General features: G+C 44.3%; 1 protein-coding gene across 5 annotated transcripts in view; it reads left to right on the top strand.

The window, feature by feature from the left end:
• The first annotated feature begins 637 nt into the window (after positions 1–637).
• VPS13D (vacuolar protein sorting 13 homolog D) overlaps positions 638–27,437 on the top strand; it is a 266,175-nt gene continuing 239,375 nt past the window's right edge. For all 5 annotated transcript variants that reach the window (XM_040263469.1, XM_040263472.1, XM_040263473.1 and 2 more), the window contains exons 1-10: positions 638–725; positions 5,265–5,437; positions 14,223–14,300; positions 16,653–16,843; positions 16,937–17,017; positions 19,803–19,919; positions 22,907–23,011; positions 24,152–24,322; positions 24,714–24,814; positions 25,917–26,085. In XM_040263469.1, coding sequence (XP_040119403.1) covers positions 5,341–5,437; positions 14,223–14,300; positions 16,653–16,843; positions 16,937–17,017; positions 19,803–19,919; positions 22,907–23,011; positions 24,152–24,322; positions 24,714–24,814; positions 25,917–26,085 — 1,110 coding nt within the window. In that variant the 5' untranslated portion in view covers positions 638–725; positions 5,265–5,340. The remainder of the gene's footprint in view (positions 726–5,264; positions 5,438–14,222; positions 14,301–16,652; positions 16,844–16,936; positions 17,018–19,802; positions 19,920–22,906; positions 23,012–24,151; positions 24,323–24,713; positions 24,815–25,916; positions 26,086–27,437) is intronic.

Here is a 27,437-nt window from a genome sequence, read left to right on the forward strand (position 1 = left end):
GACTCAATGGACATGAGTTTGAGCAAGCTCTGGGAGATAGTGGAGGTCAGAGGTGCCTGGCATTCTGCAGTCCATGGGGCCGCAAAGAAGTGGACATGACTTCACGACTGAACAACAACAACAACTGCATCATACTCCCACTGGACAGCAATGGTTTCTGTAAAAGCATCCTAAGCAGAGAGATGTGAAAGCAAAGGTCCTAAGGTAGGAACTGGAGGATGCTGGAGCAGAGCGGCCCCAGGAAAGAGTAGCAAAAATCGGAGTGGAACAAATTCAGTAGGATCTTGGTTTCAGCTCTCTGAGGAATGGGTTTTAATTTAAGTGTAGTGGGGAAGCAGTTTTAAGCAGGCAAGTGGCAAAGTCTGAATTATGTTTTAACAGACCCCTGGACTGCTAAGTGCCGAACCGACTGCAGGCCAGTCTGTCCTAAATATTATCATCTCAACCTGTAGCCTTCCCCCGGACTCGGTTTACCCACATGCTATAACATGAGGCTGTTAGGGCCTTTCTCCCCATTCTGCTCCAGCCCCTGCAAACTCTGAAGTGGGCGGCCGGCGGCGCCTCCTCGATGACTCGGCGCTCGGCTGGCCAGGCGCCGGCGAGTCGCTCGCTCGATTGGTCGGGTCGGGGCAGGCCTGAGTGCGACCGGCCAGCGCCATTGAGGAGCCGCGGAGAGGAAGCGCCGCGCAGTGCCGGGCTGGGGCGGGCCGTCCGGACACCGACAGGTACGGGCCGAGGCGGGGCCGCGCCGGGCGGCGAGCTGGGCCGGGGGACTCAGGGCGGGCGTGGACCCGCGGTCGGCTGCTCGGGATCTGCTTCAGACCTAGAGGCCCGGGCCCGCCCGCGGGGAGCGCGGCGCGGGGAGCCCGGGGACCCCACCGTCGGGCCCTCCGAGCTGCTCGGTGAAGTCCTGGGGCGTCCGAACCCCCGACATCCCCGAGCGCCTCGCCCTCACCGAGACCCCCGCGTCCGAGCCTCTGCGAGCACCCTAGCCAGACGCTCGGCAGTCCTGAGCCTCTCGGGACTCCGGCGTCCGTGTCCTGTGGAGTGCGAGCCTCCACCCCCCCCGCCCCGACCCCGCCAGACCCCGCATCCTCTCCAGGGTCTGGGCAGCTTGGTTCCCGGGGATGAAGGGGGTGTCAACCCGCGTCTCCCCGCCGGAGCCTTGGTCTCCACACTAGAGCCCAGTGTATGAGCCTCGCTACCTGTTCCCAAGAAGGATCTCCAGTCAGGGTTCTAGAGGGTCTTAACCACCCCCTTCTCCAGCCTTTGGAGTCACGGTCTGGGCTGCGGACATCAGGCCTCAAACCTCTTTGCCCCTCGCCCTCCCGGGTCATGCCCTGGCTGAGCCCCTCCTTCTTGGTGCTTGGGGACTCCTGGGACCTGTTCCCTCCTGGCTCTATCTGGTAGGTGGGGTCTCCGTCTCCCAGAGCTGGGCGTAGGTTTTGAGCAGAGGGCAGGCGCACGGCCTGTGGGGAGCCTCGCCTCCTGGGCTGTTTCCTTCCTGCGGGGCCCCGGGCCTGGCTCCCGCCCCTCTCCAGCAGCTGATCTCCGAGCTCCTTGTGCCGGCAACCCTCCGCCCCGCCGCCTCCGCTCCTGTCGCCAGCCCTTCCTACTTAGGACTCCAGCCGCCCCTCGAGGGAGGGGCCTGGCTCAAGGTCATGGCCAGCTGTCTGCCCGCCGGTGGGCTGAGCACTGATCTCCAGTGTCACCTGCCCCACCAATTAGGGGAGGCCAGGTGGGGGTTAGTGCCAGGCAGCTGCGGAGAAGTCCTGATGGACAGGACTTTGGGATTCTGGCCAGCCTGGGGGCCCTTCCTGACACCGGCTTCCTTAAGGGAATCCTTGAAGTGGCCTCAAGCCTGGTTTAGATGCTTAGCAGAGTTAATGGATGCCGTCTGGCTTGGGCTTTAACCTATTGCCCAGGGCATTTTATAGTGCCTCTCACCCCGTCTTCTTTTAATCTGGTCTTTGCCTTCCTCCATCTTCAGGGGAAGTAGATCTTGTGTACAAACTGATAGTTGTTTCCCTTTATTCCTACTCAGAGAGCACTCGTAGTTGGCACTTCAGAGTTTGTTGGCATTTAGGGCGAGAATCAATGGCAGTTACTTCAAAAATAAAAGAGTACTCCGACTTTGGCTCTTTGTTTAAGTGTGTTTGGAGTTTGCATAGTAAGAATAGATTAGTCAGATTCATGTTTTGTTTTCAAAGATTTACTCGTTTAAAGTTATAAGTGTTTCCTTTATTCTAATTTTAAGAAACTTGTTCTTGTAATCTCTTCTTTTAAATAAATGTACCCAATAATTTTTAGCAGGTTCGTAATTTTACATAAAATGTGCTTTACAAAAGATCTTTGGGAAGAAATTAGTGTTCCCAGGTGGATCAGTAGTAAAGAATCTCCCTGCCAGTGAAGGAGACTAGAGAGACTCTGCTTTGATCCCTGTATCAGGAAGATCCCCTGAAGTAGGAAATGGCAGCCCACTCCAGTATTCTTGCCTGGGAAATCTCATGGACAGAGGGGCCTGGTGGGGCTGCCGTCCATGGGGTCACAAAAGAGTCAGACGTGACTTAGCAACTAAACAACAACAAAGCACTTATTTTCTTATATGTTTTTACTGTCACTGTTGACAAATAAGAGTTAATTTAATCTGGAAATGCAGAACATTGTTGACGAATAAAAAACAATTTTTCCTGCAGGTAAACTCTTAAAGAGCTTTGTGTTTGGGGGGTTTTGGTGGGTGGAGGCCTCTCAGTTGGCCTAAGAGTGTCTTCTGGCACTAAGATGAAGCACTGGAGGTGGGGCAAAGTGCTTGGAAAGGATCCAGAAAGGGCCAGTTCCAAGTGGGATACCTGCCCCAGCAAACCTGGAGCGTCAGGCTTGGTGGGTTGGTGTCCCACATGCTTGGCTCAGAGCAAGATGTGGAGCCCACATCTAACTAACTGGGATCTACTAGCTGAGAAATCTTGATACCGTTTAAACTTTTGTGTCTCAAGTTCCCTATGTTAATTTTATGGAATACTAAAAATAATTTATTTTTTGTAATGCTAACGGACACCAGTTATTATGGTGGACAGTAATAAATCAGTACTGGATGTGAATACTATTCCTGGAACCAGAAGATTTCTGGTGTTTGTAGTTACTGAGTAAAGTATTGTATCAGCATCAGCTGGTGTCCAAATACCAGTAATACAGTTCTAGGACATTTGAGAACAGTGATAAACCACTGCTGTCTCTCTTCCATTTATATCATTTTATAAATGATCCTGATAAACAAATTTGCAAAACTGATTTCAGGAAGGGTTTAAGAGAATCATTGCAGAATATGAAGTTCACTGATACAATCTCTTAGGCCATTTTTCTTTTATTTTGACTGTGTTGGGTCTTCATTGAACTTCTCAGGTAGCACTAGTGGTCAAGAACCCACCTGCCAATGCAGGAGAGATAAGAGACTTGGGTTCGATCCCTGGGTGAGGAAGATCCCCTGGAGGAGGAAATGACAATCCAGTCCGGTATTCTTGCCTGGAGAATCCTATGGACAGAGGAGCCTGGCAGGCTACAGTCCATGGGGTTGCAAAGAGTTGGACAGGACTGAAGCAACTTAACACTCGCGGGTCTTCATTGCTTTTCTTGGGCTTTCTCTAGTTGCGGGGAGTTGGGGGCTACGCTTCATTACAGTGTGAGGGCTCCTCCTTGCGGTGGCTTCAGTTGTTGAGGAGCACAGATTCTAGGGCTTGGCAGTTCAGTAGTTGTAAGCGCACGGGCTTAGTTGCCCTGAGGCATGTGGGATCTTCCTGGACCGAGGTTTGAATCTGTGTCTTCTGCATTGGCAGGCAGACTCCCATCCAGTGCGCCACCTGGGAAGTCCCTCTTGAGCCATTTTTGACAGGGTTTCTCATCCTTGGTACTGTTGGTATATTGGGCTGGATAATTCTTTGCTGTGAAGGGCTATCTTGTGCATTGTAGGGAGTTCAGCAACTTCCATGTCCTGTCTCCTCTCACAAGGTACCAGTGGCAAAATTCCAGCCGCACCCCCCTCGCCCCCTGCCCCAGCCCCCAGTCATAATATTCAAAAATATCTCTAGATGTTGCCAGGTCACATATGGATAGAACAGGACAGCCTAATGCCCAGGTCAGTCACCAAAAGCAATCAGTTTAATGATCAGTTACATCAAAAAGATGCACAACTTTGAGTTGTAGGTAATTTTTGGTTAATTTATAAGTGACCGTTCTTTGCAGCTGCATCAGTATGTAATGTGTTGGTTTGGCCCTCCATTTACTAGTGGTGGCATCTTAACAGTGTTTCCCATCCATCATTCTTTTTTTTTTTTTTATATTGAAGTTAGTCTCAGGTATGCAGCAAAGTGATTCAGTTCTAAATATATATATTTCAGGTTTATTTTCCATTATACGTTATTTACAATATTGAATATTGTTCCCTATGTTACACAGTAGACCATTGTTACTTAAATCTATTTTATGTATAGTAGTGTGTGTCTGCTAATCCCATACTCTGAATTTATCCCTCCCTTCTTCCCCCTTTAGTAACTGTAAGTTTATTTTCTATGTCTGAGAGTCTGTTTCTGTTGTATATATAGATTCATTTGCATTATTTTTTTAGATTTCACATATAAATGATATCATATAGTATTTGTCTTTGTTTGTCTGTCTTCACTTAGTTTGATATTCTCTAGGTCCATGCATGTTGCTGCAAATAGCAATATTTTCCTTCTTTTTAAAAAATACTTATTCATTTGGCTTCATCATGTTTCACGGCACGTGGCTTCTCCGTTAGGTTGTTGGGGATCTCTTGTTGAGATATGTAGACGTTCCAGTTGTGGTGTATGGGCTCAGTAGTTGTGGCCTGGGGACTCCAGAGCACGTGGGCTTCAGCAGTTGTAGCACGTGGGCTTAGTTGCTCCAAGGAATGTGGGGTTTTAGTTCCCCAACCAGGAATTGAACCTGTGTCCCCTGCATTGCTTAACCTCTAGACCACCAGAGAAGTCCCTTTCCTTCTTTTCCTTATGGCTGAGTAGTATTCCATTGTATATGTAAACCATACCTTTATCCAGTCATCTGTTGACGATACTTGCGTAGCTTTCATCTCTTGGCTATTGTAAATGGTGGTGCTGTGAACATTCACACCCCGTCTTTTTTTTAAATCTGTGGTTTGTATCCATCTACTTTCAGGACAGATAGAGTAGGAGATCATCTTGGAAAAATTGTTTGGTTTTTCTGCTCATTTTCTTGTTTTTCTTCTTCCATAGATTCTTCTGTGACCATGAGAGAGAGAAATAAAGAATAATCCATGAGTTTTAAACACCTTGTCTTGAGGATATAGTCATGTTGGAAGGTCTTGTAGCCTGGGTTCTTAATACCTACCTGGGGAAATATGTCAATAACCTGAACACAGACCAGCTCTCCGTCGCGCTTTTGAAAGGTGAGTATGTGTGTCTCTTTTTGGTGAACTGTGCTTTGCAGATTGGATATCTATTTTTTATATTCTTTTTATTGTATTGAGAATAGTAAACCTTAATGGCCAGATGGCTTTGTTCCAAATATGTGCAAAAGAAAATAATGTTCCCCCATAGGACACTGATTATTATTATTATAGGGTAACTTAAGTAGGTAGCTATATTGTCATAGAGTTTAGGGAAGTATTACATAAGAATAATAATAATTTTAAAAAGACCATACTGCTGGTGACTGTGCTTTGCCCCAGTTAAGGTTCTCAGTTTTATAGGGCTTTATGGAAGCAGCCAGGATGTAGTGACATTAGCTTCTGCTTCAAATCCTGCTGTAACTTGTTAGCTATATGAACAAGTCATTGCAATTCTGAGCCTCAATTTCTTACGATTAGAGGGCAGTGCACCTCTATGGGTTGCTGTAAGGATCAAGTGGAGTGGCCTTTGAAGCTCCTTACCTGCTGGTGTGTAATAGATACCCGCATATTACTGTAGGGTCTTCTAACAGAGTTTATGGGATCTTGTCTTGCTGACTAGTAAAATACCTAAAGCTTGAGACATTTTCACCTTGACAAGGCTATACTTCCTAAATGCAGCCCAGTGGTTTGATGAGGGGATTGTAAAAGTGTTTTCTTCTCCTTCCTTGCTTTAAGTTCTCTTTGCTCAACTCAAAACGGAACGCTTTAACACATCTAGGAAAAGAAAGAAGATCAAGTCAGTTTGCAAACATGTAGAATCATAGAAAGAGGAAAGGGGGCCTCAAACATAGTGGAAATCTCCTGGGCTTCCTTGGGAGTGTGAGTTTTGGCAAGTGTACTGGGGCAGGTTAGGGGGGCTGGCCATGAAGCAGATGTGTGGACAGCCTGAGCACAGGTGCAGTGATTTACTGTTCCCAGAAGCCTTATTCTGTGCGGTTTCCTGACCCACCCCAAGCCAGGGGAAGGATCACGGCAGCGATAGGTCACAGGGAGCTTGCAGGGTTGCACCCCCCTGCTCCCTTCCTTTCATTGGAAACAGCAGTGGCTTCTTTCCTATTCTTTTTCTTCCTCTGCACTTTCCTGGACGGGAGCTTCTTGATGGGAAGTGAAAGTGACCGGTTGCCCGGGAAAGGGCTGTGTTTAAAGTATAATAGTACTGTCTCTTTGTTCACGTGTTGAAGTTCTTGGACACAGTGTGAAGCTAACGGGATGAACAGGGCAGGTTACTGGGCCCAGAAGGAGCCTGCAAACCACAGCATTGCTGACAACAGAGCTGGCTTTCTCAAGAGGGATGTGGTAGGAAGGATGTTTGCTAAAGAAATTAACGAGTAGCAATTGGTATCTGATCAGTTACGGCGTCTCCACTGATAATAGACTTTGAACCTCAGCAATTTTATTTATTTATTTTTTAAAGTTATGATTCCTTATTTATTTTGGCTGCACCAGGTATTAGTTGCAGCATATGAGCTCTTAGTTGTGGCATGTGGGATCTAGTTCCCTGACTAGGAATTGAACCCGGGCCCCCTGCATTGGGAACGTGGAGTCTTAGCCCCTGGACCACCAGGCAAGTCCCTGAAAAGGATTCAGCCTGCATGTGGACTCTGCATGAAAGGATACTTGACCAAGTAGCCAGGTGTGCACTGGGTGGGGAGGGGGGCAGCCTCAGTGGATCACCTGGTCTCTGTGATCTCTGGACTAGGTCCTAGCACCCCTCCATCCTGATTCTGACTCTGATTCAAGGACTCTGACTTCCATGAGATGGGGATGGGATGGAACTGGGCTGGGCTGGACTCTAACCCCCTGCCTTCTAGTATACAGAGTGGATATACTTGTCCTACAGGAATGACCAACTTGATCCCACACAGGGTCTTCCACAATGGGTAGATCTCCCATTTATCCTTTTGCCAAGCAAGCTGCTACATTTTACATCTGTCTGTCTTTGTTTCAGGTTTTTTTTTTTTTATTAAAAAAAATCCAGAACATAAGACACACCCACTACCCAGAATTGACTGGTGTTAACAACCAGGTCCACCCTCCTTCCTCCCTGACCTTTGATCCTAACATTTGACCTTCTGTTCTCCTGGTTGGTCCTGAACATGCAAAACACCCAGATCACTTTTCCTCCAGATGCCTGCGTGACTGTGTCCTTACTCTGGTCCAGTCTGCTCAAACGTCACCACCTCAGAGATGCTTCTCTGACCCTCCTAGCTAAAGCTGCTTTTTTTAAAGAAATTTTTTAATTTGCTTATTTGGCTGTGCTGGGTCTTGGTTGTGTCATGCAGGATGTTCTATCCTCATTGCGCCAGGCAAAATCTTTAGTCGCGGTATGTGGGATCTAGTTCCCAGACCAAGGATTGAGTGCGGGCCCCCTGCATTGGAAACTCGGAGTCTCAGCCACAGATCACCAGGGAAGTCCCTGTAATCTCAGCAATTTCAGACAGAATATATCTTGTAAGGACAACTGTCGGTATCTCTGAAGCTTTCTACCCCTTTTCTGTGCCTATCTTTTCTTAAAGAGTATTCTCTATGGCTTTTAACAAGCCTACGGAGTTTGAGGAATGTGTCTCTGCAGAATAGAAACATGCTTTTTCTTTCGTAACTGATGTAGTTACTCTACGTTTATGGATCTGGAGCACGCCATGGTGTTTGGCCAAAAAAGTTTTAGAGCATCACAGTGTACTGAGAGAATGGCTTTGTAAAGGAGTTGAAAACTTTTTTGTTGATCTTGATGACATGATTAAGGAGGGTTTGGGGGCAGAGGATACGAGAGAAGAATGAGAATGTTATTTCAGTTTGTCTAGAGATATTTACTTGACCAGTAATGCTGAAGATCATGATCATCAGATCATGAACTCCTTATTGCCAAATTCAGACTTAAATTGAAGAAAGTGGGGAAAACCACTAGACCATTCAGGTATGACCTAAATCAAATCCCTTATAATTATATAGTAGAAGTGAGAAATAAATTTCAGGGACTAGACTGATAGAGTGCCTGATGAACTATGGATGGAGGTTCGTGACATTGTACAGGAGACAGGGATCAGGACCATCCCCAAGAAAAAGAAATGCAAAAAAGCAAAATGGCTTTCTGAGGAGGCCTTACAAACAGCATGAAAAGAAGAGAAGTGAAAAGCAAAGGAGAAAAGGAAAATACCCATTTGAATGCAGAGTTCCAAAGAATAGCAAGGAGAGATAAGAAAGCCTTCCTCAGCAATCAATGCAAAGAAATAGAGGAAAACAACAGAATGGGAAAGACTAGAGATCTCTTCAAGAAAATTAGAGATACCAAGGGAACATTTCATGCAAAGATGGGCTCAATAAAGGACAGAAATGGTATGGACCTAACAGAAGCAGAAGATATTAAGAAGAGGTGGCAAGAATACACTCAAGAACTGTACAAAAAAGATCTTCGCAACCCAGATAATCACAATGGTGTGATCACTCACCTAGAGCCAGACGTCCTGGAATGTGAAGTCCAGTGGGCCTTAGGAAACTTCACTACGAACAAAGCTAGTGGAGGTGATGGAATCCCAGTTGAGCTATTTCAAATCCTGAAAGATGATGCTGTGAAAGTGCTGCACTCAATATGCCAGCAAATTTGGAAAACTCAGCAGTGGCCACAGGACTGGAAAAGGTCAGTTTTCATTCCAGTCCCAAAGAAAGGCAATGCCAAAGAATGCTCAAACTATTGCTACTATTGCACTTGTCTCACATGCTAGTAAAGTAATGCTCAAAATTCTTCAGGCCAGGCTTTAGTAATACGTGAACCGTGAATTTCCAGATGTTCAAGCTGGATTTAGAAAAGACAGAGGAACCAGAGATCAAATTGCCAATATCCGCTGGATCATGGAAAAAGCAAGAGAGTTCCAGAAAAACATCTCTATTTCTGCTTTATTGACTATGTCAAAGTCTTTGTGTGGATCACAACAAACTGGAAAATTCTGAGAGATGGGAATACCAGACCACTTGACCTGCTTCTTTAGAAATCTGTATGCAGGTCAGGAAGCAACAGTTAGAACTGGACATGGAACAACAGACTGGTTCCAAATAGGAAAAGCAGTATGTTAAGGCTGTGTATTGTCACCCTGTTTATTTAACTTAAATGCAGAGTACATCGTGAGAAATGCTGGGCTGGATGAAGCACAGGCTGGAATCAAGGTTGCCAGGAGAAATGTCAGTAACCTCGGATATGCAGATGACACCACCGTTATGGCAGAAAGCAAAGAACTAAAGAGCCTCTTGATGAAAGTGAAAGAGGAGAGTAAAAAAGTTGGCTTAAAGCTCAACATTCAGAGAACTAAGGTCCCATCAGTTCATGAAAAATAGATGGGGAAACAGTGGCAGACTTTATATTTTGGAGCTCCAAAATCACTGCAGATGGTGATTGCAGCCATGAAATTAAAAGATGCTTATTCCTTGGAAGGAAAGTTATGACCAACCTAGACAGCATATTAAAAAGCAGAGACATTATTTTGCTGACAAAGGTCCATCTAGTCAAGGCTATGGTTTTTCCAGTGGTCATGTATGGATGGGAGACTTGGACTATAAAGAAAGCTGAGTGCTGAAGAATTGATGCTTTTGAACTGTAGTGTTGGAGAAGACTCTTGAGAGTCCCTTGGACTGCAAGGAGATCCAACCAGTCCATTCTAAAGGAGATCAGCCCTGGGATTTCTTTGGAAGGAATGATGTTGAAGCTGAAACTCTGGCCACCTGATGTGAAGAACTGACTCATTTGAAAAGATCCTGATGTCGGGAAAGATTGAAGGCAGGAGGAGAAGGGGACGACAGAGGATGAGATGGTTGGATGGCATCACCAACTCAATGGACATGAGTTTGAGTAAACTCCAGGAGTTGGTGATGGACAGGGAGGCCTGGCATGCTGCAGACCATGGGGTTGCAAAGAGTTAGACACGACTGAGTGACTGAACTGAACTGAGAGATATTTACAGATACTTTGGGAGATGCAAAGGAGACTGAAATAGTTGTCAAGTGTATGAATTTTGTAGTCAGATTGGATTTGAATCCCAGTTCCTTCACTTAGACCAATAACTTGGGCAAATTACTCAAATTCTTTTTTTCTTCTTCCACTTTTACTGAGATATAATTGATACAGAGTCCTGTATAAGGTTAAGGTGTACAGTATAATGATTTGAGTTACATACATCATGAAATGATCATCAGTAAGTTTAGTGAACATGCATCATCTCATTTAGATACAAAATTAAAGAAATAAACCTTTTTTCTTATGATAGCTCCTAGGATTCAATTTTGATATACAACATATACATTAACTCTACTTACTGTGTTGTACCTTACATCCCTTGCACTAAGTTACTCAAATTCTTAATGCTTCAGTCTCCCTTTCTGCAAATTGGAGAGAATATTCCCTGTCTCATGCAGTTCTAAGGACTGAACCCATTAATGTGGGTCAAAGAGCTAGAACTACTCTTGGCATTCAGTGGGCCCTCAGTCAGTGTTAGTTATCATCACCATTTGAGCATCAGCATTATGACTGGCTGGTGCATTGGACTTCAAGGATAGACTGTGCACACATGCTCAAAGCAATAAAAATGCAAAATAGCATAGGAGTAGTTGAAGGACAGAGACAGCACCTGTATAATATTTCATTTGTTCAGTCATTCAACAAACACTGAGCACCTGCTTTGGGTAGGACTCTATATTATGGAATGACACAAAAAGGGGAGACAATAGAAAATACTTGGAGCTCAGGCATAGGGTCTAACCCTAGTTCCACTACTTTAGGGTTGTTTGTGACTGTGAGCAAGTTACATAAAAGCCTCCTCTTCACCAGCAACTGCCCCCCCCATGCTCCGCCCCCCGCCACCTCCAGCCTTTTCTTTTGCTGTAACATGAGGCATGTGGAATTTTAGTTTCCTTACCAGGGATTGGACGTGGGCCCTCAGCAGTGAGAATGCGGAGTCCTAATCACTGGACCACCAGGGAATTCCCACCCCCTCTCCCTCTTGCCACCAGAGATTGGCCAGGCCTGGTATGAACTCTGGCACTACCACTGACCAGCTCTGTTATTTGTAAGCAACTGCTTATCCTCTAAGTCTCACTTTTCTTATTTTAAAAGTGAAGAAAGTAATACTTCATTATATTTTTGTGAGGATCAAATTAAGAAATGCATATAAAGTGCTTGGTACATAGTAGTATCTCAGGGTACTATCATCATCATCATTATGAATATCATTATCCCAGCTCCCTCCTTTGTAGTCCCTCTTCTAAGAGAACTGTTAACCTATCAGGGAGGCAGAAATGAGTGTACAGTAATAGAAGCGGTATGTATTATGTTGTTACACTAGAGATCCAACTGTAATGCAGTGGAAGGAGGATCATTCATCCTGTCTGGAGGACTCAGAGAGAGCTATTCTGGAGGTAGCTTTTGAGTGGGTCTTGCAGGGTTTTGGTAGATGGCCCGGACTGGGTGACCACCTTCCAGCAGAATGAGGCTTGTGAGTAGAGGCAGAAGGTGGACCCCTGCAGGGCATGTTCAGATGGTTTGAGGCCAGAAGGTAGCAGCTGCCAGTGCTGAGTCAAGGAGTTTGAACTGTGGGTTGTGGGCATACGTTTAGATTCCCCCTCCTTTTCTGTTTTATAAGCTCTGAACCTCAGATTGGCCCTTTAAATGAGGTTGACTTTCCTAGAGCCCAGGAAGGGAGGATTCAGTAGTCATTAGGTATTTACTCTAAATTCACCCTAGTTCTGGCTTCCCAGGTGGCCCAGCGGTAAAGAATCCGCCTGCCAATGCAGGAGACCTGGGTTCGATCCCTGAGTTGGGAAGATCCCCTTGAGTAGGAAATGGCAACTCACTCCAGTATTCTTGCCTGGGAGATTTCATGAACAGTCCTCTGTAGCCTGGTGGGCTATAGTCCCTGGGGTTGCAAAGAGTTGGACACAACTGAGTGCACACGCACTACACACTAGTGAGTAGATTTCTTATTAATCTAAGCTGAGGAATTTTGGCATGAGAGAGCCATCCATAAGTAAGTCTGTAGACTTTCTGCCTGGAAATCAACGAACATTGTCATCTCTAAGGCGTTCACCTCTGCTGGGTGCTTTGTGGCCTGGTTCCTTGGAGGGACCTTTCCCGGCAGGGCTGGTTGTGGGTAGGGAAGTAGGAAGCCTTCGATCTGTGTTTTGTCTGATTCCCTTGTTTTGGGCTCTTTAGGCTGCCTTTTTCTTCATTTTTGCCTCTGTGTCTTCTTTCGAGACCACCTCCTTTGCTCTCTTTGGTTCAGCTTCTTTAATTGTTAACGTTGCATGGATTGCCTGCAAGTCCAGTTCTCCATGTGGCACAGCAGCCATGGAAACCTGGGGCTGTCTGCCTTTGTGACAGATTTGGGTGTTGAAAAATAGGGCAAGTGAGTCAAATTGCAAATGTTGCTCTTTAAAAGAAGAAACTGTATGGTTTCCTCCCTTTAAGTCAGTTTCAACTGATAAGGGATGTGTTTCACATTTTTTTCCCCTAATGATTATTTTCTCCCCAAATGTGGATATAGAGTTGTTTCTGGGCTCTCTGAGACAATTAACTTCTCTTTTTGGTTCGTCTTAAGGTGTGTGGAATGCTATGTGGACAAGTGTTACTCCAAACATCTGAAAAATAAGTTGGGTCCTTTTGCTCAGAATCTACCTAGATGCTAGCTTTGAATACTTCTTTAGATGCCAGTAAGGCACATCTTAATCATTCAAAGGGGGAAGTAATCAGGTTTCTTGTATTAGTTTGTCTTTGGAGGAAAAGACTTGCTTTCCTTTCTTCTGAGTTCTCTTGCCAGCTAATGGTTGCTAGTTGTTGTCTGTACTTTCTGTTCTTGAAAATATATTTCAGACAGATTTATATGACTCAGAAATCAACTTTGTTGCTCAAACAAGTTTATAAAACGATGCCTGTGTCCCCAGCTTTTTGAGGGTGGGGACCCTGCCTGCCTTTGTTTATAATCCCAGGGGCCAGCACCGTGCCTTAGGCACAGGGGAGGGTCACTTCCGTAGCTTCGGGAGTGAGTGTCACCCCCATGACTGTCCCGTCAGTCTGCTTCGGAGACATCTAGTACTTTTGGGTTTAAGTGATGGTAAAAGCTGGGACTGAAAAGGACCTTGAGCAGTGGTCCAGTTCATGCCTTTGCTCATTACTCTGCAAGTGAGGGTGGGAAGGAGAACCTGTTTAGGCTGGCTTTCCAGAAGAGAGAATGTACTTGCTTCTGATGACCAACTTTACTGAACTCACAGGAGCTCTTAGACATGGTGTGGAATATATCATTTTAGGAGGGCGGGCGGTGGATGAGGAGAGCTTGTTAAAAAGGGCAAATTTCTGTTTCAATTTCAGAGATATCTGGGTGGGGAAACCAGGATCTGTGTTTCATCCCAGGTGATCCAAATGTTAATGGTCCTTGGGTGAATATTAGCCTAAACTTGGGGCATGTAAACTGGCCACCTGGCCAGATCCTCTGCTAGCTGAGAATGGCTTTTCCATTTTTAAAGACTTGTAGAGAAAAAAAAGAGAGAATGTACAATAGACCCTGTAAGGACTGAAATATTTACTCCCTGGCTCGTTAAGAGTCTGATCCCTGCCCTAAACCCTTCATCTGCTGGCAGGCTTACATGTCAGAGTGGGCAGGTCAGGACATCAGTACAGATAAAGCACAGTAGTAGGTACAGCCTGGGCCTCCATGGGAAACTCTCCCTTTACTCGTCACTGATTTACATACGGTAGGCACCTACTGCATCTGTTGGATGAACATGTTATGGTGTTTCTATTTTTTAGGTGCTGTTGAATTAGAAAACTTGCCTTTAAAGAAAGATGCCTTGAAAGAACTGGAATTACCATTCGAGGTCAAAGCTGGTATGTGAAACAAGGGCGAGGGAGGCAGTATTACATCGTTTGGGACGTGGAAACTGAGAACCCTTGCGTCTGGCTCTGTTGGACCAGGCAGAATAGGAGTTTTGATCAGTCTTTAAGTGTGGTCCCTAGGCTGCTAGTGTCAGGATGCTCTTGGGGTGGTTGTAGCCCCCAGACTTACTGAATTAGAGTTTCTGAAGAAGTGTCATTGAACCTGCATCATTTTTTATTTAGTTTTTAAACCTGCACCTTTACTAAGCTCCCCAGGTGATTTTTAAAGGTCTGGGAACTTCTGTCTTAGACCCAGGAGATTCTTATTTTTAGAGAATTCATTATACATTTTGGGCTTCCCCAGTGGCTTAGTGGTAAAGAGCCTGCCTGCAATAGAGGAGGCACAGGAGACTCGAGTTCGATCCCTGGGTTGGTAAGATCCCTGGAGGAGGGAATGGCTACCCACTCCAGCGGAGGATCCCATAGACAGAGGAGCCTGGTGGGGTGCAGTCCATGGGGTCACAAAGAGTCAGACATGCCTGAAGTGACTGAGCACAGCACACAGGTTTTACATATTACTGAGAGACAGTTGACTCTCTTGAATGAAAGGTGGGCTCGGGAACAGTATGCTTGGGTTTCTATTCCATGTCTGCCATTTTCTGGCTGTGTGACTTTGGGGCAGTTCCCTCACAACTCTGTGTGTGCTTCCTTGTCATTAAGATGGGACGATCATAGTTACGTCGTAGGGTGGTTGAGAGGAATACCTGAGTTAATGCATTAAAATTACTCAGTACAGTGCCCAGCACACTCAGTTAACGTTTGCAAGTATTATTGGAGTTTTGCAGTTACTAGATTTGGTAAAGAAACAAGAATTGTCACAGAATAAAAATATTCTCTATTAAGTGACCATGCATAAAATTAGTCCCTCTTTAGACACTGCTTGTCGTTGACCAGTAGCCTGTTGATGTCAGTCAGTCTTTCCCTTATTTTGAGGGTACATATATTACAATAAAGTGTATGTACAATGTAAATCAGTTGCTAGGTGAAATAAAATGGAAAATTTGCAAGAGATTTAGGCTTTCTTGACATTAACTCAAGTCATGGGTGAACTGCCAGAGTCAGAAGCCAAGGCAGTGACAAGTTAGAATCTGAAAGAAACTCTCAAGAATGATGACATGGTCGATACTGCCAAAGAGTTCTTAATTGAATATCAAAGGATTAAGAGAGGCTTTTAGGGAAAATTGATGTTTTCTAATGTTTTGGCAAAAATGACCCTTGTTATGCTTGCTCTGCCAAAATGGAATGTAGCAGAAGTCATATTTTGCTGTCATATAATTGTCCTCCCAACTAGTTAAGATTAGAATTGCAACTGTGCACTAATTATTGTTAGAATTCTTTGTTGTGAACATTGGTGTATGGTTTCAGGTTATAATATAAATTTTATTAAATGTAAGAGCTGACTTTGATTTTTCTAGATAAAGCCAAAATTATTTTTTCATTATTTGTTGTGACATATATCTTCATTTGTTACTGGATTATACAGCTGATCACTTGGTGTCAATGATACTCTTTTATCTTAAATATAACAGTTTGCTTGTGCTCAAATTCTAGATCTTAGGCAGGCACGATTACACTCTGCTAACGTTCTACTTTCCGAGGTAGACTGTTAGTTGGGCTGTGTGGATCTCTGAGAGATCCCTTAGGTCAGACAGTTCACATGCTCTCATGCTTTACTCCTTGGTGGTGACTTGCCTGTTATTAATTGAAGCTAAAGAAGCTTTGTGTTCTGGGAGGCTTGGCTAGAAATGGTAGAACTCGGGAAATATGTGTCACGGTTCTCCCAGGCCATTTAGCTTTCCTATCAGTCCAAGGTCTCATGAAGAGTCAGAATTCCTTCTCGATAGAATTCCATCGCAACATGACCAATGTTTCAGTCGCTGTGTTCGAAATTGGGTGTATTGTAAGTCTGTTAACTCCTAGTAAGTACCTATCAGCCAACTAATTAATAATGAAAAAGAAATGAGTTGTGTGCCCACAGGCTTGTGCAAGTGCCATGGGGAGAAAGAAACCCCAGGGAAATTTATGATGTAGTCCCATTGGGGAAGAGGTAATTTCCAGAGTAGAGATGTTGCATTTGATATGAAAAAGTTACACTGACCTTGTTCCAGCTTCTACTTTTTATGCCTTTGTTCTTACAGCTTTCAGCCTAGTAGCGTTTGTTTCACATGTGGGAAAACTGACTGCTTGTCTTCTTAAAAAGTAAATGGTAAAAATAATAATACTCCATAAAGGACACTAGAAGAATACAGAAAAATAGAATTTAAAACACGTGTCAGACATTTAACAAGACTTTCCTTTTCCCAGGCTTAATTGGGAAAGTGACCCTTCAGATTCCCTTCTACCGCCCCCATGTGGACCCTTGGGTGATCTCCATCTCCAGCCTTCATTTAATTGGAGCCCCTGAAAAAATACAGGATTTCAATGATGAAAAGGAGAAGCTATTGGAAAGGGAGCGCAAGAAAGCTCTCCTTCAGGCCCTGGAGGAAAAATGGAAGGCAAGGCAGAAATCCTCTTGGCCTGAGAGCGGTGGTGGTGAGACTCGAAATCAGCAAAGCCCTGGATTCTAACACCAGCTCTTTCCTTTGTAGAACGAACGCCAGCAGAAAGGGGAGTCTTACTGGTATTCAGTCACTGCCTCAGTAGTTACGAGGATTGTGGAGAACATTGAAGTAAGTCCTAATGGCTTTTTATAAAGTATGAACACGAAAGGGGACTGCTCTGGCTTAAATGTTTTCATGTCATGGTTGCTGGATTCTCGTGGGTGTAACTGATCACAGAGTGTCTGCAGAGAATGCTGACTGTGCAGGTGTGCCTTTTCCTAGGTGGTATTGGAGGGAGAACCTGAAAAGTGAGTCACACACAAGTTTTTCTTGCTTCAGTTAGTGTGAGTAGGCGTTTTAATATCACTGACATTTCACTTCATTTTCTTTTTGAATATGGGAACGCCACTTGCTGAAGGATATACCTCCTAAGAAGACAAATCCTATCTGGTTGCAGGGCAAATCACTTAATCTCTCTGGTCTCAGTTTCTTCCTGTGGACAAGAAGAGCTGTTGGATATGGTTTCCAGTTGATTATACAGTGTGTTGTGAACAACTCTCTGACCGCCGAGTCTGGGGCCGTGTGATGAGTTACAGTGCTTGGGCCGCTGGCCATATTTTCTGCTTTAATTACCATTTTGTTTTGTCCTCAAAACCGAGAATAGGGTTCACACTAATTTTCAGGAGCGTCATAAGAATCAGCCCATAGGTACCAACTCCAGGGTTTTCATGCAATGCCATGTGACAGGCCACATTTTTTTTTAAGGTGTCCCACTCCTCCCCAGAATACAGTCTGAGGTTGCTGAATTCATAACTTTGGTAACATTGGTAAAAAGATCAGTACATTTGAGGTGACTGCTTTGAATTCTTTTTCAGGCAGTTATTTATCTCATTGATTTTTTAGATATTGTCATTATTTTAACTTTATTTTTAATAGTAACTTTGAGATTTAGCTCACATACCATAAAGTTTACAATTTTAAAGTGTACAAACTAGTGTTTTTTGATATATTTGCAAAGTTGAGCATTGATCACCACTGTCTAATTCCAGAATATTTTCATTATTCCTCAAAGATGCTCTATACCCAACTAGCAACCACTTCAAATTCCCCTCTCCTCCAGCCCCCTGCAACCACTAATGTACTTTATGGATTTTTGCAATCTGGACATTTCATATCAGTGGAGGTGTACACTACGTGGCCTTTTGCATCTGGCTTTTTAGCATAATGCTCCCAAGGTTCATCCATGTTGTGGCATGTATCAGTACTTTTATTCCCTTTATGACTGAATAATATATTCCATTGTATGGATTGCCAAAGATGAACAAAGCTGGAGTGAAGTTAAAGTGGTGAAAACAGACTTTATTCAGTGACTCCTGACAGTAGGGGAAAGAGCAGAGCTCCATTCCAACTTGTACAGAGGTGACCAGGTGTTTTAAAGGGAGAATGAGGGTGTGTATGTGTGTGTTGGTGGGGGTGGGGTGGGCAGGGCTCAGGAGGAAAATTACAAAGGGTTGGTCAGTGTGGATGTGATTAGGTCAGCTGTATCTGCTAGCTGGACTTCTCTTCTTCCATAGAGATGGGCGACAGGAACCCCTTTCTTCCTGATGATTGCATTTCAAGGGAATGGCTTTTAGGTCCTTGAGTTGTAGGAGATACATCACATAGGGACAGCGAAAGGATTCACAGCTGTAAGCCCTTTTTGATAAATGCTCTAAGAAATCGGGGGGTGGTGTACGCTATTGTCAGATGTTGGCTGGAGCAGATAGCCCTGAGCTTTTCCACATAGGAACTCAGGAAGGGGATGGAATGTCTGTTCCAGGGACACAGCCTGAGGCTGCTAGGAGCCTTCATTAAAGTTTCAAGTCTTTTAGTGGAGGTGTTTGAATGGAACGTTCATACCTAGAGTTTTTGCAGTTCTCAGGGTGGGCCACATTTTATCATTTGGGTTGTCTCCACTGTTTGGCTCTTAGGAATATTGCTGTTGTAAACATTCACGTATCTGGTTTTGTGTGAACATGTTTTCATTTCTCTTGAGCACACACCTGAAGTGGAGCTGTTGCATCATATGGTAACTATATGTCAAATTTTTTGAGGAACAGTTTTATAGTTTCACTGGTAATGTGTGAACATTTCAGTTTTTCCACATCCTGACAAGCACTTGTTATTGTCTGTTTTTTAATAATAGCCATATTAGTGGGCACGAAGTGATACCTCAGTGTGATTTAGATTTGCATTTCCTTAATGGTTAATGTTGTTGAGTATCTTTTCAGGTGCTTATCGGCTTTTTGTTTATCTTTTGGAGAAGCGTCTATTCAAACTCCTTTTCCATTTATAAAAATGAATTCTTTACTATTGAGTTGTAAGAGTTCTTTATATATCCTGGATTCTCACCCCTATGAGATACCCATGACTTGCAAGTGTTTTCTCCCATTCTATGAGTGATCTTTTCACGGTTATTTTTTAATTCATTGAAGCAGAGTGCTTTTTTAGTAGCTCTGCTGTAGAGGCACAGGGAAGTAAATAAGGTCAGAGTGGAAATGCCCTGCTCGTATTCCTGTGTCTAGGTTTGAGGGCACAGGGGCCAGATGAAGATATCATAAGAGAGGGCGGGCCATTTGTCTAGATACAGTGGGTACTACTTTAGTTCAGTGTTTAAGGTGTTTTCTGAAATGATTCCATGGAAGTACCATTAACTCTCTTCTTGAGATGGCACTAATCAAAAGAAATGTCATTCATGTCCAGTTTGTGATTATAACTCTTAGGAACTTAGAGTATTGGGTGTATTTACCCAATATTGGGTGTGTTTGTGTAAAATACCTGCTGTGGTTTACTTAAGTGGCTCAAGCACAGTTTGACCCCTGCTTATAGTACTCTACCTGCTGCAGTTGTCTAATTGTTTTTTTCCCTCTTGCAGTTAAAAATTCAAGATGTCCATTTGCGCTTTGAAGATGGTGTTACCAACCCTTCCCATCCTTTTGCATTTGGCATCTGCATTAAGAATGTATCCATGCAAAATGCCATGAATGAGCCTGTGAGTATGAAATACACCTGCAAACCAGGAAGAAAGCACCAGGTCTGGGGCATTTGGGACTGTCCCTTGAGTCCTTTTGTGTTCTGTGAGATCACCATCTTTTTCTCCATGTTCTTTGGCAGGTGTGATGTCTTTTGTGTTAATTTCCTCTGACCTGTCATTATTTCATTCATCCATCAATGTTGGCACGTTTTACACGTGAAGAAACTGAGGTGCAGAATGGATCTCATTTTTTATTTTCTTCTGTCCTTACGTGCACTCTCGGGGTACACTTACTCTGTTTCAGGGTTTTTTCAGCCACCTGGGAATATGTGCCGACGGCATCCACATCTTGAAAGCCATTCTCCACTCCTCTTCCGGTCTTCAGATTCAGGGTCTATTCCTATGGGATGCCTTTGTGGTATTTTGTTTAGTCACTCAGTCATGTCCAACTCTTTTGCAACCCCATGGACTATAGCCCACCAGGCTCCTCTGTCCATGGGGTTCTTCAGGCAAGAATACTGGAGTGGTTTGCCATGCCCTGCTCCAGGGGATCTTCCCAACCCAGACATCGAATCTGTGTCTCCTGCATTGGCAGGAGGGTTCTTTACCGCTGGTCCATCATGGAAGCCTGTGGTATTTTAGGCTTGTTATCAAAATGATCCCATTATATTCCAGCTGCTCATTTTGCTTCCCTGAAACCAACTTTTTTCCTTTTTTTCTCTGACATGTTACTGCATGTTACAAACAGACACATGAAAACTGGCTTTTGAGCCCTTTCTTGTGCCAGGCACTATTCTTAGTGCTTTACTTGATTTTCCTCATTGAATTCTCGTTACTCTTCATTACCACTGTTATCCTGTACTACAGCCGAGGACACTGGGGAGCCCTTTACAGAACAAGTTTGCCTCTCTTGCTTCAGACCGCATGTTCTCACCCATGACACTCGGCTTTAGACGCCTGTGCTCATTTCTTCACTTCTTATTCTTCAGCTTCTGTATCCATTGGTCACAGCATCCTGCCAGTTTTCCCTGCAAGGTATCTCAAACATGGCTCTTCCACTCCCCCTCACTTCGACTGTCTGACTTAGGATCCTGTCAGCTTCTGCCTGAGTCAGTAAGCTCCTGACTTCCGACCCTGCCTCACTTCTGTCCCAGGCTCTTGATTCGCCCTGTGCCAGGGCTTCTCAGCCTTTCCCACGTCCTGGCATCCAGAGGAGAGTGATGGTGTTTGTACGGGACACAGGGGCAAGTGGAAGTGGCTGCTTGGGGCTGGAGGTGCCCTGCTCAGAGCAACCAGGTGCAGTGGATCCTCCAACAAGATGGGCTTGAATACTGCGGGTCCACTTGTCCACAGACTTCTTTTTAAAAACATAACCACAGTATCACATGATCCTCCAGCGCAGAACCATGAATAGGAGGGCTGAGCAGAAAGTTATATGAGGATTTTTGACTGCCAGGAGGGTTGACACCCATAACTCCCAAGTTGTTCAAGGGTTGCTGTATTCCTGAACTGTAGCTTGATTTTGCAGACTTGCTTGTTATCTTGACAAACTCTTGACTCCATTTGGGGTAGAGGGGAGCTCCACCTTGCACTGTTGCCAGGGTTCTCTTTCTAAAACACATAGCTGGTCCTTGCACATGTCTACAGCAAAGCCCTCAGTGGTTTTGTGTCCCTTCAGGTGTGACATCCAAACTCCTTGGTGTGACAGACTTCTTATTTTATCAGTTTCCTAGGGCTAGATAACAAATTAACTACAAACTAGATGGTTTCTTCAGTGCTGGAGGCCAGAGTCCAAGGTCAAGGTGCTGGCAGAGTTGGTTCCTCCTAGAGACTCTGAGGGAGAAACTGTCCCCTGCGTCTCTCCTTGCTTCCCATAGTTGCCTTGGCTATGGGTACATCACTCCAGTCTGCCTCTGTTTTCTTTTTTTTTTTCTCTGCCTCTGTTTTCACATGGCCTTCTCCCCGTGTGTGTCTGTTTCCTCTTCTTTTAAGGACACCAGTGATTAGATTAGGGCCCACCCCAATCCTCTATGACCTTTTTTTTTCCCACAAAGAATTCGACAGTTTTAATCATATAAAATAAAATACAATGAAAAAACATATTGTTCAGGGTCTATCCCAATATAGATGACCTTATTTTTTTTCACAAAAAGTTCAGTTTTAATCATATAAAATACAATAAAAGCCATATTGATCTTTTTTCTCTAATTGTTTTAGGTGTGAGGTTAGGTTGTTTATTGAGACTTTTCTTGTTTCTTGAGGTGAGATTGTATTGCTATAAACTTCCCTCTTAGAACTGCTTTTGCTTCATCTTGTAGGTTTTGGATTGTTGTGCTTGCATTTTCTCTAGGTATTTTTTGTTTTCCTCTCTGATCAGTATGACCTTATTTTAATCTGATTACATCTGCAATGACCCTATTTCCGGGTAAGTTCCCCCACTCACAGGTTCTGGGACAACACGAATTTTGTGGGGTGCAGGGGGAGCTTTCAGCCTAGTACACCTAGTAACACTGCAACCTACTTTTCTCAGTACTCAAGAACCTCTCCACTCCTTGTGTGTGTTGGTACACGTGCCCAGTGCTGCCCCACCCCTGAATGCAGCGCTTCAGTTATGCAGATGTGTTCTCTGTCCTTTGAGGCAGTGGAGCCTAGTGTGTCATTGGCCCCATTCCTTGCCATGTGTCCCAAACCTTCCCTTCCACCCTCTGTCTGAAACATACACAGCTTTGGATACTGATCTGCCCAGTGGTATTTTTTTAGTTGTTTGCTTGTAGCATCTTATATATTCTTCCTCTGCTTTCCTCTGCTTAATTACATTTGTTCACATCTTTGTGTTTCCATTCAGCTAGATTCTGAACTCTTTAAGAGCAGAACCATGTTTTCATTGTTTTGTAACCTCAGCACCTTGCAAAGTGTCCTATGTGTGATTCGTCACTAATGGCCTGTTGAATGAATGAATAGATTCATGAATAAAGAATCATGCTTTCTTCCCTGTCTTCCCTCAGGTACAGAAATTAATGCGGAAAAAGCAATTAGACGTGGCAGAGTTTAGCATCTATTGGGATGTCGATTGCACTTTATTGGGGGATTTGCCTCAGGTGGAGTTACAGGTATGATTCTGGCAGGGCTCTCTTATAACACAGCACAGCAATAAAGTGTGTAGGGTCATGGCCATGTAGGGTTTTGTTCTCTGGGTCTCTGCTCCTGTTCCCACCTGCTTTCCCTCCTTGGCATCCACTGTTGAGTATGTATGAGTATGTTTTCTTGAGGTACTTGCTATGTCTGTAACTCTAAAAAATATATAGGGATTTGTGTATGTTTTACATTCATAGTGTATTATAGATTTGTTTTCTTTTTTTCATTTAAAGCTCCGTTTTTGAGATTTATCAGTGTTGCTGCGTATACTTCTGTTGGATGGTGTTCAGCTGCGTGCACCTAACGTCCTAGTGTTCTCTGCTCTCTTGGCAGTGACTCTTAAGAAGAGATTTCTTACTATGCTTTATGTTGAAATTTCACCTTTGGTGGCATTCCTTTAAGAATACTTAGAATGTCATTGTAAATCATTGGATGTAAAATATTACCATTTGTGAAGGATATTTAGAAAAAAATCTCAGTTTAATCTTTTTGTGAAGAAATTGTAGGTGGTTTTAAGTGAAATGGAGAGAAAGTTCTCATATTTCCCTCAACCACGATTATCCTTGTATTCTGTTGTACAGAATGGTTTTTGTTTTGCCAGTTTGATTAAATAAATGCTGTGCATTCATACAGTAGAAGAGTATGCAGCTATGAAAAATAAAGGGCAGAGATCTTTATAATGAATACATAATAGTCTCTAAGACACAGTATTAAGTTTCAAAAACTAGGGTAAAAAAGCAAGTGTACCTTCTGTGTAAGACTGGTTTTAAAAATCAAAAAGTTACGCATTTGCCTGAATCTGTACAGAATGCTTCTGGTGGAATATGTAAGAAACTGGTGTCATTGGTTGCTGCAGAATAGGGTAACTGGGTGACTGAAAGAAGGAGTAGGAAGGAGAGATTTCACTTTTTTTGCCTTGAAAATTGTAAACTGTGTGAATGTATTACCTGTAAGAAATATAAATACAAATTTAAAAATGCTGAAGAGCTTTAGATTCCCAGTTTTCTCCTGCTTTTGGATTCTGATGTCATATGCTGTAGATTAGACAACCTTGCCCCGGGTGACTCAATCTGGGAAACATCTGCTGTAATGACAGCCATTCTTGTGACACTCAGGAGGCCATGGACAGGAGCATGGAGAGTCGTGACCATCACTACATCTTGGAGCCCGTGTGTGCATCTGCTCTTCTGAAGAGAAACTGCTCCAAAGAGCCTCTGCGCTCTCGGCACACTCCCCGAATTGAATGTGATATTCACCTGGAGACCATTCCCTTGAAACTCTCTCAGGTACCCTCCTGCTTCCTGTTACTGTCTGCTGCTAACTGGGGTGTTCATGAAGGGTCCCCTCGTGGGAAAGGAAATGCTCATGAGACCAAGCTATGGTGGATGCAGAACCCACTGTCTTTATATGTTTGGGTTGGGTGTGTCTCAGGTTAGTTTGATTTGATGTTTTTAAGTGCTGAACGAAGAGCATAAGAGAGACAGTGGATCTGTGTACTTAGCTGATAGTGTTCAGAGAGACATGCTGCATAGTGCTGGAGTTTGGTCTTGCAGTTGGCACTGGATTTCAGCTCACTGGGTTGACTAGTATGACTTGTCCCTGTGATGTGTAATGTCTTTACTGAGCAAAAGAAATAAACCAGTTCTAACCTTGTACTGCTTAATTTCTAATAAAAAGCTGCAGTACCGGCAAATCATGGAATTCCTCAAGGAGCTGGAGCGAAAGGAGAGGCAGGTGAAGTTCCGAAAATGGAAACCCAAAGTGGCCGTGTCTGAGAAGTAAGGATTGTCAATTAAGTGTTGTGTGTGGAATGCATTTTCTAGCATGTTCTTTTTTGTCTAGAGATCAGAAATGTGCCTCACTGTCTTTTTCACATGGTTGAAGATGAAAGTATAGTCGATTTTTCTGGTTTTTAAAATGCCATTTCTGTTATCATTGTTATCATGCTATTGTGTATCTCTGGTGTCACGGGTTTACTCTTAGGTCAAGCATAGTGGAATTTAGAAGGTCCTCTCAGTCTCAGGTAGGTTTCCTTGGTGGTTCAGTGGTAAAAAATCTGCCAGCCCAGTGCAGGAGACACAGGAGACTTGGGTTCGATCGCTGGTCTGGGAGAAGGAAATGGCAACCCTGTCTAGTATTTTTGCATGGAGAACTGGATGGACAGAGGAGCCTGGTGGGTTACAGTCCATGGGGGTGCAAAGAGTGGGATACAACTTAGCAGCTGAACAGCAGCAACAACTCAGTCTCATGTAGCAAGGAGACTAGCCTTGCTCTGGTGGGATCTGACTGTGTGGTAAATAATTTGTAGCACTCTTGAACCTACTCCCTTGTATCTTTTCTCCTAACCGGTTTGGTCAGCATTTATGTAATACACTTGATGACATCTAGAGCATAAATGTCCAAAGCATCACAAAGAGTCAGACATGGTTGAAGTGACTTACCAAGCACATAGGATAAATAAATGTTTTCATGTAGATGTGCTCAACTTGACCAGTCAATATATTAAACCTTTTTTAAAGATCTTGTGTATTTCCAGTCTTCCCTGAAGTCTTCCATTTAACAGTCAAATCCTTGCTGAGTATCTTACAATGGTATTTACTGTAAAGTCATCACTTGATTGTCTGTCAGTGGGAGAGGCTGATGTCATGGGTCATTCAGACCAATTGAGTAATGTACTATTATTGGTGTATCCATTGAGGATGTAGTGGATTAGCTTTCCCCACAGGTTAAAGTTAGCCTAATATTATTTGAATTTGAAGCATAAAGTGATGGCCAACAAGAGATGTCCAGAATGGGAGTAGTGTGCTGTGGATCACCCTGGGTTGATAGCATTTTCATTGCTTTTGCTGTAACTAACTAGATGGCTATGAAATGTTTCAGCTGCCGAGAGTGGTGGTATTTCGCTTTGAATGCCAACCTGCATGAGATCCGGGAGCAGAGGAAGCGCTGCACATGGGGCTTCTTGTTGGGCCGTGCCCGTGACGCTGTGTCTTATACCGACAAGTACTTCACCACGTTGAGAGGAGGCTTGCTGTCTGCAGATGACAAGGTAAGGGGTGTTGTCTCGCGTTTCTCGTCTCCACTCAGAGGGTAAGAATGTCTCTTCAAGACTGAAGAAAATGGAGTCTGTGAAGAAATAAAAGTCTTTGTTCGGGATCGTAGTTTTTTAGGATAAAGTTGGCCTTACTAGGGTGAGAGCTACTTAGAAGGCTGGGTTTTTGCCTTTGCAGGAAGCTTTCTCTACCTTCTGTTGCTAGAGGGGAGCTGGCCCATGGGCTGGGAGGAAGGAAAAGGGGCCGTGGTCCCGCCAGGTCTCCTGGCTCTCTGTGCAAGGCCCGGAGAGACTCTGCATCTAGTCACTTGTATCAAATACCTGATCCTAACTCTTTTCTTCACATTTTCCCTAATCCCGACTGACTCGATGGACTCTGGAGTTTTGGGGGTAGAGCCTAGGCCGAGGGTGTGCAGCGAGGGGAAGGCCAGCTCCAGTTTCAGTATCTGCAGGACCAGAGACCTGCAGGAAGCTCCATGCCTGGAGCTTCCTCTCATTCTAGTCTGTCTCCTCTGTCTCCCCAGGAGGGGCAGTGGGGAGTGTTTTCCTCCTTGATTTGTTTCGGTTTTGTGAGCATCAGTTTTTGTAATAGCAATTTAGACTAATTTAGGCGGGGGATTGTCTCAATTAACTCTCTTTAGTAAACACTTCTAAGCGTCCCTTTAGCACCTGTCTTTGGAGAAGGCAATGGCATCCCACTCAAGTACTCTTGCCTGGCAAATCCCATGGGTGGAGGAGCCTGGTAGGCTGCAGTCCATGGGGTCGCCAAGAGTCAGACACAACTGAGCGACTTCACTTTCAGTTTTCACTTTCATGCATTGGAGAAGGAAATGGCAACCCACTCCAGAGTTCTTGCCTGGAGAATCCCAGGGACGGGGGAGCCTGGTGGGCTGCCGTCTCTGGGGTCGCACAGAGTCGGACATGACTGAAGCGACTTAGCAGTAGCAGCAGCACCTTTCTTAGCTTGGGCTGCTGTAACAACATTCCACAGGGTGGGGTGCTTTAAACGGTGGATGTTTACTTCTCACAGTTCTGGAGGCTGAAATTCCATGATCGAGGTGCCAGTAGATTTGGTTCTTGGGGAAGACCATCTTCCTGGTTTATGGGCAGCTGCCTTCTCCCTGTGTGCTCATGTGGCTTTTCCTGGGCAGAGAGAGAGCTGTTTGTCTTTCCCTTCCTACAAGGGAACTAGTCCCATAATGATAGTCCTGTCCTCATCACCTCATCTAAACCTGTTCACCTCCCATGGGCTCCACTTTCAGATCCTGTCACATTGAGGGTTAAGGCCTCAACATGCACATATTGGGGGAACAGATTCATCCTGTGAGAGCACCCCATTGTGGTAACCA

Source organism: Oryx dammah, unplaced genomic scaffold (genome assembly GCF_014754425.2).
Source record: "Oryx dammah isolate SB20612 unplaced genomic scaffold, SCBI_Odam_1.1 HiC_scaffold_21, whole genome shotgun sequence".
In the NCBI taxonomy this organism is placed as follows: domain Eukaryota; kingdom Metazoa; phylum Chordata; class Mammalia; order Artiodactyla; family Bovidae; genus Oryx; species Oryx dammah.